General features: G+C 44.1%; 1 protein-coding gene across 1 annotated transcript in view; it reads left to right on the forward strand.

Annotated features, from left to right (window-relative positions):
* Positions 1-13,748, forward strand: part of LOC126268125 (semaphorin-5A) — a 614,642-nt gene that overhangs the window by 360,311 nt on the left and 240,583 nt on the right. The window contains exon 3 of the mRNA XM_049973655.1: positions 10,196-10,295. Coding sequence (XP_049829612.1) covers positions 10,196-10,295 — 100 coding nt within the window. The remainder of the gene's footprint in view (positions 1-10,195; positions 10,296-13,748) is intronic.

A 13,748-nucleotide genomic window follows, 5' to 3' on the forward strand; every position in this document is an offset into this window, starting at 1 on the left:
ACAATCAACATGTGTGGGCTGACGAGAATCCGCACGCAATTGTGCAATCACGTCATCAACACAGATATTCTGTGAACGTTTGGGCAGGCATTGTTGGTGATGTCTTGATTGGGCCCCATGTTCCTCCACCTACGCTCAATGGAGCAAGTTATCATGATTTCATACGGGATACTCTACCTATGCTGCTAGAACATGTGCCTTTACAAGTACGACACAACACGATGGAGCTCCTGCACATTTCAGTCGAAGTGTTCGTACGCTTCTCAACAACAGTTTCGGTGACCGATGGATTGGTAAAGGCGGACCAATTCCATGGCCTCCACGCTCTCCTGACCCCAACTCTCTTGACTTTCATTTATGGTGGCATTTGAAAGCTCTTGTCTACGCAACCCCGGTAACAAATGTAGAGACTCTTCGTGCTAGTATTGTGGACGGCTGTGATACAATACGCCATTCTCCAGGGCTGTATCAGCGCATCAGGGTCTCATGTTCGATCCCCGTTGAAATGTAAGGTTTTTGTCTGTCGCTTAACACCTGTTTCTCTTCTGGCAACGTTTGTTAACATGAAAAATGCCGGTCTGCAACGTTGTTCGGAGACGACGTTTAACAGTATCCCGGCACCCCTCCGCCCTCCCTCCTACAACTAGCTGGGTAAATACGTTCAAAGGACGTAAGAAAGCAAAGACGTACCATCCCCAGTAAGACCACGCCCAGTAAAAGAGTGTGGAATTGAAAACAGTCATCGGGCTGATAACAACTTTACCTTTTAAATGTTTATTATTCCAGTCTTCGATCACCATCTCAGTTCTTTAGACGGTAACCGGTTTCAGTACGTAATGACCGTCCTCAGATCTTTTTTACACATGGTCATTACGGACTGAAACCGGTCATCGTCTAAAGAATTGTGATTGTGATCAAAGACTGGAATAATAAACATTTGACAGTATTGGATCATTGTTTGTATACTCGACTATGTCGCAGTTGGTGAAGCTTTACCTTTCAACGATACATCGAGACGCAACGGTCGCATCTGGAGCAGTGCACGCTCTCGCGTATACAGGTGGGGGCGTGGCGGGTGCAGGTGTATTCAGAGAGAGCCGACCGTGTCACACCACACATTTTCCGCTTTCGGCAGGCCACCATGTCGCGGTGACAATGCGTCACAGACACTCGTCAGTCGTATTTGGTGCAGGTCCCACACCGCGCAGTAGAATCCCAGAAGAGGGCGAACAGGCCCGGTGTAAGCTGTCTCTTTTGTAGATCTTGTTGCACTTTCTAAGCGTTCTGACAATAAATTGCAGTCTTTCTTCGTTTTCCCTATAACACTGTCTGTGGGATCGTTCCAATTAACGTTATTCGCAATTGTAATCCCTACGTATTTAGTTCAGTTTGCAGCCTTTAGATTTGTGGGATGTATCGTGTAGTCGTGGCTCACCTCCCTCTTTTCACTTCATTAGAGTCAACTGTTACTTTTGGCACCATACACTTATCTTGTCTAAATCGTCTGATTACTTTAAAAGACGGCATCATCTGCAGACAGTCCGCCTCCGGTAACTGAGTGGTCAGCGCAACAGAATGTCAATCCAAAGAGCCCGGGTTCGATTCCCGGCTAGGTCGGAGATTTTCTTCGCTCAGGGACTGCGCGTTGTATTGTCCTAATCCTAATTATTTCATCCCCATCGACGTGCAAGTCGCCGAAGTGGCGTCAAATCGAAAGACTTGCACCCGGCGAACGGTCTACCCGACGGGAGGCCCTAGTCACACGACATTCGCATTTTATGTGCAGGCAGTCTTCTTTTGCGTACGTAAGAGTCGAAATCTCCTGCACTATCTTCGTAACCCATTACAAAAGGGAAAGATGAAGCTTTTTGGAAGAAGACTCATGTTGTTGTGGTCTTCAGTCCTGAGACTGGTTTGATGCAGCTCTCCATGCTACTCTATCCTGTGCAAGCTTCTTCATCTCCCAGTACCTACTGCAACCTACATCCTTCTGAATCTGCTTAGTGTATTCATCTCTTGGTGTCCCTCTACGATTTTTACCCTCCACGCTGCCCTCCAATATGAAATTGGTGATCCGTTGATGCCTCAGAACATGTCCTACCAACCGATCCCTTCTTCTGGTCAAGTTGTGCCACAAACTTCTCTTCTCCCCAATCCGATTCAGTACTTCCTCATTAGTTATGTGATCTACCCATCTAATCTTCAGCATTCTTCTGTAGCACCGCATTTCGAAAGCTTCTATTCTCTTCTTGTCCAAACTATTTATCGTCCATGTTTCACTTCCATACATGGCTTCACTCCATACAAATACTTTCAGAAATGACTTCCTGACACTTAAATCTATACTCGATGTTAACAAATTTCTCTTCTTCAGAAACGCTTTCCTTGTAATTGGCAGTCTACATTTTATATCCTCTCTACTTCGACCATCATCAGTTATTTTGCTCCCCAAATAGCAAAACTCCTTTACTACTTTAAGTGTCTCCCTTCCTAATCTAATTCCCTCAGCATCACCCGACTTAATTCGACTACATTCCATTATCCTCGTTTTGCTTTTGTTGATGTTCATCTTATATCCTCCTTTCAAGACACTATCCATTCCATTCAACTGCTCTTCCAAGTTCTGTCTCTGACAGAATTACGATGTCATCGACGAACCTCAAAGTTTTTATTTCTTCTCCATGGACTTTAATACTCTACTCCAAATTTTTCATTTGTTTCCTTCACTGCTTGCTCAACATGCAGATTGAATAACATCGGGGAGAGACTACAGCCCTGTCTCACTCCCTTCCCAACCACTGCTCCCTTTCATGTCCCTCGACTCTTATAACTGCCATCTGGTTTCTGTACAAATTGTAAATAGCCTTTCGCTCCCTGTATTTTACCCCTGCCACCTTCAGAATTTGAAAAAGAGTATTCCAGTCAACATTGTCAAAAGTCTTTAACCCTACAGTTTTTAATACAGTGAGAAGGAAGTCTGAGTGCGACGCCACTGCCAAATGCAGATGAAATGTTCGGTACATAATCTTTAACTTGACACCAAACGGCGTGAACCACAGTATGATTTGATTTTCGCATTCTCTCTGGAAGATAAAATCTCGTTATTTAAATTTCAGCACATATTAGTTAGCAAATTAAAGTCTCCAAAAACTAAACCCCGTCCGAACAGGTCTAGGGAGGCCGAACGGTACTGACCGGCCACCTTGCCGTCCTTAGCCAATGGCGTCACTGGATGCGGATATAGAGGGGCATGTCATGAGCACAATGCTCTCCCGGCCGTTCAGTTTTCGTGACCGGAGTCGCCACTTCTCAGTCAAGTAGCTCCTCAGTTTGCCTCACAAGGGCTGAGTGCACCCCGCTTGCCAACAGCGCTCGGCAGACCGGACAGTCACCGACGCAAGTGTTAGCCAAGCCCAACATCGCTTAACTTCGGTGACCTGACGGAAACTGGTGTTACCGCTGCGGCAGGGCCGTTCGCAACAAAATAGCCACAGGGTAAAATATTCGCTACACCCTAAGGAGAGGTGAGTGCTTTACAGTGTTATAGTTGCTGTCGCAAGTTAGGGCAGTACGTAACAGTAGGTTTTCGGATTGAGGCCAGTAAGGTGCATCGATTTGGAGACGTGATACAATGAAAGTGCGGACTGTCCAACGTATCTGATGGACTGATGTGCCACTCTCAGCCACGTAACGCAGCGCGAGGACAGTGGTTGTACAAAAATCCTGATGGAGCGGGAGCGGGGAGGAGTGTCAGGCCTTGTCAACGACACTCGGTTTGCAGTCTGACAGGAATTGCTGCCAGTGAATGGAATTCAATCTCCAACAGTTTCCCAACAACTTTGCAAAGTGAACTACTCTTTAAGACAAAAAAAAAAAACGTACCACTAAAGAATTATACCAATGGGACGGAAATCGGTAGTTGTGATGTACATGACAGGCAAAAAATTGATTACAAACTTCGTGGCAGATTAAAACTGTGTGCCGTACCGAGACTCTAACTCGGGACCTTTGCCTTTCGCGGGCAAGTGCTCTGGCGGAATTAAGGCTATGAAGACGGGTCGTGAGTCGTGCCTGGGTAAGCTCAGATGGTAGCCGGCACGGTAGCTCAGCGTGTTCGGTCAGAGAGTTGGCTGGCCTCTGAAAAAAAAAAAAAAAAAAAAAAAAAGCTGAGTCGACGGCTCAACAACTGAACGTGAGCGGGGGTCATGGGACATCCGCACCGAACAAATGCAACGAATAAAATCGTACAAAATGAGAACAATTTAAAAAAAATAGATGGTAGAACACTTGCTCGTGGATGGCCAAGGTTCCGAGTTCGAGTCTCGGTCCGGCGTACAGTTTTAATCTACCAAGAAGTTTCATAACAGCACACACTCCACTGTAGAGTCAAAATTTCGTTCTGGAAACTGATTACAATTTCATAAAAATTGCATGTTTTATTTGAAAGAAAGAGCTTCACATATTGACAAAGTCAGTAACGCGTTGGTTCACCTCTGGCCCTTATGCAAGCAGCTATTCGGTTTGGCATTGATTGATAGACTTTTTAGATGTCCTTCCCAGGGATGTCGTGCCAAATACGGTCCAACTGGCGTGTTAGATCGTTTAAATTCCGTTGTGGTTGGAGGACGCTGTCCATAATCTCGAAATGTTCTAAATAGGGGAGAGATCCGGCGACCTTGCTAGCTAACGAAGAGTTTGGCTAGCCCGAAGACAAGCAGTCAAACTCACGCCGTATGTGGAGGTCATTACCTTCCCGAAATGTAAGCCCATAGTAGCTTGCCATGAAGGGCAACAAAAAGGGGCGTTGATTACCGTCGGCGTATCACCATTCTAACAGTGCCGGGGATGACAACCAAAAGGCCCTGCTATGACCAGAAGTGGGTCTCTAGACACGCCTTCGCTGGTCGTCGGGGTTCAGTTCGAAGCGGACTCATCATCGAAGACAATTGTACTCCAGACTGACATTTTCACTCTGCAGCGGAGTGCCCGTGGTTATTAAACTTCCTGGCAGATTAAAACTGTGTGCAGGCCGGGACTCTCCGCTGCAGAGTGAGTCGTGCTTGGGTAGCTCAGATGGCGAAAGGCAAAGGTCTCGGTCCGGCACACAGTTTTAATCTGCCAGGAAGTTTCGTTTGTAATCATTTGTTTGTCTCTACGGTACATGACCTCTACCGACTCCCGTCCCATTTGTACAATTCCTTCGTGGTGTATTTTTTTCATTTTTTCTTAGACTGTACATGCAATGATAATTTTTAGTCTCGTACCTCGTAAAAAACCATTGCTCACGACGACACCACACACTTCAAAAGAGAAATACGGATATATTGAACAGATCACCAGACTACGTTTCCCAAAATATCAGGAAGTATTATAGAAAGGGAAAAGCAAGCTATTTACCCACCAAAATGATGAGAAAGCTTGCTAATTGATATGGACGCTTGAGAGAAAACAAAATATCTAACATTAGAGTGTCAAAGAAATTAGGTGTAAACACACTACAGGTGCTTACGACAGCAGGTTGGGTCCCGCCGTTTACGCGCTAGGCCCCTTGCCAGAATACTTTCTCTGCCGGATCGCTTTCGTAGACGCGCACGTGACTGGAATACAAATTCCATGACCGTACGCACGACGCAAAAGGAAACTTGCCCGCAAGACTATTTTCGTTACTGGGTAGCTAACAGATCAATCAGTTGCGACACAATTTATTCATTCCGCTTCTATGTAATTACTTTGTCAGACGATCGTACCATTCACCAATGAGTGTCAGATTTCCAATGTAAACATCTGTTTCTCTCTCACTGCGCTCTCTTCTTTTCGAACTGCAATTTTCTTGTACGTCTTACATTTGTGTTACACTTACTCCGTGCTTCGAAGAATGATGTGATCGGCTGTTTTACGGGAGGTAACCGAAGGCCTTGTATCTAGGACACTGGATCTCTATAAATACACCCAAAAAAGTTTCCGAATTATCTCCTTTGACACATCTTCTAGACTTTAGTATGGGCTACGTAAACATCTTGTAGTTGTGACAAAGAGTAGCAGTAACCATGGAGTGAACAAACGATACTGTGCATATCGCCCATATCAAGCTGTCTTTGGAATATCAGATATGACGCTATTTTTCTATAATTTGCTCTAAAACTAAAACTTCAGTAGCACCGAAAGTTGTCCTACTTTTAGACATTTAGTTATTGGTAGCAGCAGTTGTGAATAATATTTGCTGTCACGAACGCTAATCTGAAATGACAAAAATGTACGGCGTGGTTATAATTAAACTGTAGCTATTTGAGAGTCATCGTAGTTCCACGGAACTTTGTCGAAACATTTGTAAGGACAGAAGGAAGAGAAATAACGAATAAATCATTGAAAGAAACACATTTTAATTTCTGCGTGAGAGGTTAACATTTGTTAACTGCGAACCATGTTTACGTTCCAAGTTATAAAGGTTGCTCAATGTGACAAACATCTGCACCGACGACGGCCTGGAAGCTTGTGCGGATACCGTTTCACAGCTGTTCGTAGCACTTTTCGAACAGTGGGCCACGGAATTTCCAGCTGCCGTGACACAACCCGTTCACTGCTTGTAGTCATGGCAACAATTTGTGGGGCAATTGGCCGTCGGCCTCTCCCAGGACCAATTCCAAAATCACCAGTTAATTCTATCTTCCGAATCAAGTTGTTCAACACCGGTTCGGAAAGAAGACCCCTCCACATTGTTGAAAGCGTCGATATTCGCGAAGAGCAGCAGCGGTATTGCTGTTGTTTTGATAAAACAGATTTACGAGTAAAGCCCTGCTCACCTTGTCCAGACCCATGTTCAGCTATCTGCAACTGTAAAGCCTAATTTACACGACGACATTGGGTTGCGCCACTCGTTGCGTGGAATAAGTTGGACGCAAGTGGTTTCATATATCGCTACAGACACTGCGACACCAGTATTCACTTCAGTTTCGTCGTTTTGGCAGCTGCACGTCGCATGAGTTGTGTGGAGTTAACGCTTGTTGCGTAGAATCGCTGCATAAGGGAAAAAAAAATAAGAAACGTGTTTCGATTCGTGAATGGATGAAGAAAAGACGTCAGCTCGGTTGCTCAGCATCTTTGCTGAAATAATTTAGAACCGAAGATCCAAGAAGTTCTTTTAATTATCTTAGAATGTCACCTGAACTGTTTCTTCTAAACAGAGTTAGTTATGCGATAAGCAATAAAGGTACTGTAATGCATGAAGTACTGTCGCCAGAACTGAAATTACGTATCATATTACGTGCATTACAATCGAGAACACTCGGCATTCTTTAAAATACGGTTTTAGTTGGTGACGAAGCCATTTCATTAACACAAATTATTATTAACATTAACAGTAATAATTATTAACATTAACAACAATAATTATTCGAAGCAGGCCGCATTAAGAATTACGTTAGTTAGGTTTAAGTAGTTCTGAATGTAGGGGACTGATGACCTCAGATGTTAAATCCCATGGTGCTTAGAACCATATGAACATTTTTTTCTGCTACGGTCGCAGGTTCGAAACCTGCTTCGGGCATGGATGTTTGTGATGTCCTTAGGTTAATTAGATTCAAGTAGTCCTCAGTTCTAGGGGACTGATGACCTCAGATGTTAAGTCCCATAGTGCTCAGAGCCATTTGAACCATTTTCAGATTCAGGGAGTTGCCTTGGGCCTTATCTAGCAATACAGTCGCAGTAGGTGGTAGGTTGTTTGAGTAAAATCGATAGATAACGCTGGCACGCTACTCAGCGCTGAGCACAGACGGATGTTCAGATACGTGGTCGGGTAATCGGAGGAATCAGTTAATCAAAGGTCGGGTAATCGAGGTTCTGCGGGAATGTCATTACGTCGTAGCATTACTGGTCATTATTAATAAATGAAGCTTTTCAATAGTCTTCAGTAGCCGGCCGCTGTGGCCGAGTGTTTCTAGGCGCTCCAGTCCGGAACCGCGCTGCTGCTACGGTCGCGAGTTCGAATCCTGCCTCGGGCATGGATGCGTGTGGTGTCCTTAGGTTAGTTCACCAGGGAAGACGAACGGAATATTCCAGAATTTGAAACACGAACAGCTGCTAGCATGAGTTTCGTAGAAGTAGATACCTTAGGGGTTGCGAAGCAACTCAAATCGCTTGATACAGGCAAGTCTTCAGGTCCAGATTGTGTACCGATTAGGTTACTTCCAGATTACGCTGATACAATAGTTCCCTACTTAGCAATCATATACAACCGCTCGCTCACCGATAGATCTATACCTGCAGATTGGAAAATTGCGCAGGTCGTACCAGTGTTTAAGAAGGGTAGTAGGAGTAATCCATCGAACTACAGACCTATATCATTGACGTCGATTTGCAGTAGGGTTTTGGAGCATATACTGTATTCAAACATTATGAATCACCTCGAAGGGAACGATCTATTGATACGTAATCAGCATGGTTTCAGAAAACATCGTTCTTGTGCAACGCAGCTATCTCTCTATTCGCACGAAGTAATGGCCGCTATCGACAGGGGATCTCAAGTTGATTCCGTATTTCTAGATTTCCGGAAAGCTTTTGACACCGTTCCTCACAAGCGACTTCTAATCAAGCTGCGGGCCTATGGGGTATCGTCTCAGTTGTGCGACTGGATTCATGATTTCCTGTCAGGAAGGTCGCAGTTCGTAGTAATAGACGGCAAATCATCGAGTGAAACTGAAGTGGTATCAGGTGTTCCCAGGGAAACGTCCTGGGACCTCTGCTGTTCCTGATCTATATAAATGACCTGGGTGACAATCTGAGTAGTTCTCTTAGGTTGTTCGCAGATGATGCTGTAATTTACCGTGTAGTAAGGTCATCCGAAGACCAGTATCAGTTGCTAATCGATTTAGAAAAGATCGCTGTATGGTGTGGCAGGTGGCAGTTGACGCTAAATAACGAAAAGTGTGAGGTGTTCCACATGAGTTCCAAAAGAAATCCGTTGGAATTCGATTACTAGATAAATAGTACAATTCTCAAGGCTGTCAAGTCAACCAAGGCCGGCCGCGGTGGCGGAGCGGTTGCAGGCGCTACAGTCTGGAACCGCGCGACCGCTACGGTCGCAGGTTCGAATCCTGCCTCTGGCATGGATGTGTGTGATGCCCTTAGGTTAGTTAGTTTTAAGTAGTTCTAAGTTCTAGGGGACTGATGACCTCAGCAGTTAAGTCCCATAGTGCTCAGAGCCATTTGAACCATTTGGAAAGACCACATAGATAATATTGTGGGGAAGGCGAGCCAAAGGTTGCGTTTCATTGGCAGGAGACTTAGAAGATGCAACAAGTCCACTAGAGAGACAGCTTACACTACACTCGTTCGTCCTCTGTTAGAATATTGCTGCGCTGTGTGGGATCCTTACCAGGTGGGATTGACGGACGACATCGAAAGGGTACAAAAAAGGGCAGCTCGTTTTGTATTATCACGTAATAGGGGGGAGAGAGTGGCAGATATGGTTCGCGAGTTGGGTTGGAAATAATTAAAGCAAAGACGTTTTTCGTCGCGGCGAGAACCATTTACGAACTTCCAGTCACCAACTATCTATTCCGAACGCGAAAATATTTTGTTGAGCCCAACCTACTTAGGTAGGAATGATCATCAAAATAAAATAAGAGAAATCAGAGCTCGAACATAAAGGTTTAGGTGTTCGTTTTTCTCGCGCGCTGTTCGGGAGTGGAACGGTAGAAAGATAGTATGATTGTGGTTGGATGAACCCTCTGCCAAGCACTTAAATGTGAATTGCAGAGTAATCATGTAGATGTAGTTAGGTTTACGTAGTTCTAAGTCTAGTGGACTGATGACCTCAGATGTTAAGTCCCATAGTGCTTAGAGGCATAGTCTTCAGTATTATTTTGTAAGAAATTGTGCTTTAATTCCTCCACTCTTTTCCTTCCCGCAAAATAGATAGCTACCGCTCCACCCCCCGCCCCCTTCCAGTTTCCCGTCCCCCCCCCCTCCCCGTCTACCCTCCTCCCCTCAGTTCAGATCCCGGCTACGCTCTTGCTGTGAATATTACGTCGAAACGTTCCCACCTAGGATGCGTGGCACGGCGTGTTGTCAACTTTACGCTCCGCTGAAGGTTATTGCGAATGCCGCCACTGCCGCTGGCGCTTTATGAATCAGGTTTAAGGAGGTGTGTGTGCTTTGGCGTAGCTCGCGCGCTGACGGGCCGTCGTGTGTGTTGCAGACCTGCTGAGCGCGGCGGACCGGTTCAGCGACCCCGCGGGCCGCGACTTCTCGCAGCTGCTGTTCGACCCGGCGCGCCAGCAGCTCCTCGTCGGCGCCAGGTAAGGCCACACCTGTGTCCCTCGCCCCGCCCTCAAGGTCACCTACTTTACCTCACTCTTTCCTGCATCCGCCAACAGAAGGGTGGAGGCAGTAACTCGCAGAGGGAGGTCGCTCTAAAGTGATCGGCTGCCACCGGCGTCCAACTGCTGCTACTGTTAGCTCGTATCATCCTTCTGCGTCCCTTCACCTTTTAATATTTTTTGTGGGATCTAAAATTTAAAAACCTCTCTCACACCGGCCTGATTTAGCTTCACTGATGAGGATAGTAAAAAACATGCGTATATTAAGGGAATTTTCATTCACAAAACAGGCTTATCACATTCACACACTTCAATACTGTTCTATCCTGATTAAATTGAGCTTAACTTAAATTCCATAAGGCAGCGAACAATTTCGAAGTCTCGGTGCGACGAAAATTGTCAGTCGATCTCCTGAAAACATTTGTAATAATTATTAACTTTCTGTGATTCCATGGGGAAGACCGGAGATCTGCTGGTAAGACCGTGTTAGCCTATTTATTGAAAGTAATAAGCTGGATATCCTGAGCATACAAAACGGCAGGTTCGTCCAGTGCAAATCAGACGTTCCCCACTGATCCCGTGCAACACAGCGTAGTAAGGAGAGACTGTCAATAATAATCAGTTAAGTAATACGCGAAACGCACTTACTTTAGTTCATGTATTAAATTCCTTCTCATACAGAATCTCATCAAGATGGCGACTAGCTCAACAATACATACCTATACATATTCGTTCTTTCACGGCTAATCGGCAAGATATGAATCCTTCTTTTCATAAGAGCAAAAAAAAAAAAAAAAAAAAAAAAAAAAAAAAAAGCAGAGAAGCTATTCCATGGAGTAAATGGAAGCTCCAAGGAATAATAGGGCTTGAAACTACTTTGCATTGATAATCATCGTATATTAAAGTTTAGGAATCGGTAAGATAAGAAGAGATATTTCGAGATATGTGCTGAGTTATATAATTTATAAAATTTCTGAAAATATCGCGGAGGGACCGCTGCAAGAGACATTACATCCTCCCACACTTTAAATAGCCAACGGCATATATGTATACACGGTTTTTAAATAAAGGTATTATTAGAGGTTGTAGTACGGAGCAAAATAGAAAACATGGGCTCTAAAAAGCATACAATAAACCTAGCTGATTTGATCCATTATAAATGGTTATTGAAAGCCTGCGACTGTAGAAACAATAGGTTTGTTTATAAATAAATAAATAAATCTTCTGCTACCAGTCACGATTTTTCTTTATTTTACTTTTCACAAGATGCGTTTCGAGAAATAATTCCTATTTTCAAGAGCGTTTTTTGTGTGTATTAAGCCATTTCTTTTGATGTTGTCAGTGTGTGTGAGTCTGCTTCATTTCGTTGACTTTTACTGCATACATAAATTTCGCATCTAACTTCACAAAAAGAATTGATACCCAACAAAAAAATCGCGTGTTTCTTATGTACTGCAGTAAAAGCCAACGCAATGAAGCGACATCAAAAGAAATGGCTTAATACACACAAAAAACGGACTTGAAAATGGGTATTATTTCTCGAAACGCGTCGTGCGAAAAGTAAGATAAAGAAAAATCGTGACTCGTAGCAGAAGATTTATTTATTTATTTATAAACAAATCTATAATAAACTGTTGTGTACATAGTTCCGCGTAGTCAGCGCGTACACAACTTTCCCACTAGAGCGCGCCCCGCTAAGCACAACTGCGCAGGCGCAGCGCTCGTCCGTCTCTGCACTACAAGATGGCGCTGTCTTAGAGACGGGCCAAATTCTGCTTCCGCCGATCCGCATATTAATATATAATGCAGCCAATGAGATTGCTACTAACGTAGAACCTTTTCTCGTCGCGGATCACAGTCGTGCAGTGATACCTGAACGCGAGAGGTATTATAACGAATGTACAGACCTCCGATTAGTCAGTCTGCATTTGTCTGTACCAGTTCATAGTCAAGTTTCAGCCTGCGCCTAACAATATCACCATATTCCTGTATATAGCCATGAAGATAAATGTATAGACACTTTGTCAGGTATCAGAGATATGTGAGAATAAGATTAACGTACCAAGACCAAAGGAACTTCAGACTGTCAATTGTAAACAGCATCCAGAATTAAGTTACGTAATATCTGTGCTTTTTATTATTTTAATAAATGTGTGTGAAAATTAATCAAGTTCTGTTTAAAGTTGGTCACCGTCAATCTGCTACTCTAAGCGTGCAAGTGGCATTTCTATCGTCTGACCGAACGGCAGAAGATAAACACGCCACGATAAGACCACGAGACATATTGCTGACACTCGCGTACTTCGTTAGAGCGACAAGTCAAATAATCTGATGGTGCGTGTACCGAAGGTCTTACAGTATGCACCCCACATAAACCTAGCAATACCAGTGCATTTGCCATAGCACGTAGCCAAAAGGGTAGGGTAGGGGTGGGGGGCACTTTAAGTCAACCTTATAAAAATTAAAAAAAAACAATATTCGTCAGTTGTTGTTGATTTATATTAAGAAGGTACTTTTTAAAAAGGCATCAATTTGTAAATGGGTTCCATAACCTGAAAATATCTTTTAGCTCACTCTTACCATATCAACACACTCACAAAAGCAGGAGCAGGGGGAAAGAATGAGGATTAAGGGGGAGGGTACTTTATGATCACCAAAAAAATATTTTAAATTCTAATTTCGATCGTTATTGTTGACTTTTACTCCCAAAATACCTTTTAAAGAGATATCGATGTGTAATTAACGGCCGGGACCTGGAAACAATGTGTATGACAGTCGTTGGAGAAATATTATGTGAATTGAAGGTGGGGAGGGGAGAAAGGAAAGGGAAGGTAAGGCACTATCGATGTCGGCTGTTCCGAAACTTTACGCGAAAGCAGCAGCGAGAAGTGAAAATTTGTGCCGGGCCTGGACTCAGTGCGGGATCTCCCGCTTACTAGGCAGGTACGTTAGCCACTGCACCACCTGGACACAGAGTTTATCGCAAGTGCGCGCGGTAAGCCGGCGCACCTCCCGGCCGACCCACACTTCCACCGAGCGCCACCTATCCCCATTCTCCGTCCACGTCCACGTCCTCGCTACTTCGCGATTTCCACAAGAGGTCGAACGTAACTTTGCATTCGTACTGAAGGTTGTGGATTCATTGCCCATAGAGGCGAATGAAATGTATGAACGCGTGGTGTCTTCTTTTGGACATGTCCGAAAAAAATAGACACCACGCCTTCATATATCACTGCAGAAAGTGACATCTATTATTAGGGCTTAAATTCTTAAGTTGCGTTTAAGTGAAAAATTTAAAACGTATAAAAAATCTGCTAAAGAATTAATTAAAAACTATAAATATTTTTCAGACCTTCAAAAAATAAAGTAATTGACTAGATTACAGTATTTTCGAAAGGTGTAGACAAAGCACCCCTTCCCCCTCCCCCGTTG

The sequence above is a fragment of the Schistocerca gregaria genome, chromosome 4 (assembly GCF_023897955.1).
Source record: "Schistocerca gregaria isolate iqSchGreg1 chromosome 4, iqSchGreg1.2, whole genome shotgun sequence".
Lineage (NCBI taxonomy): Eukaryota > Metazoa > Arthropoda > Insecta > Orthoptera > Acrididae > Schistocerca > Schistocerca gregaria.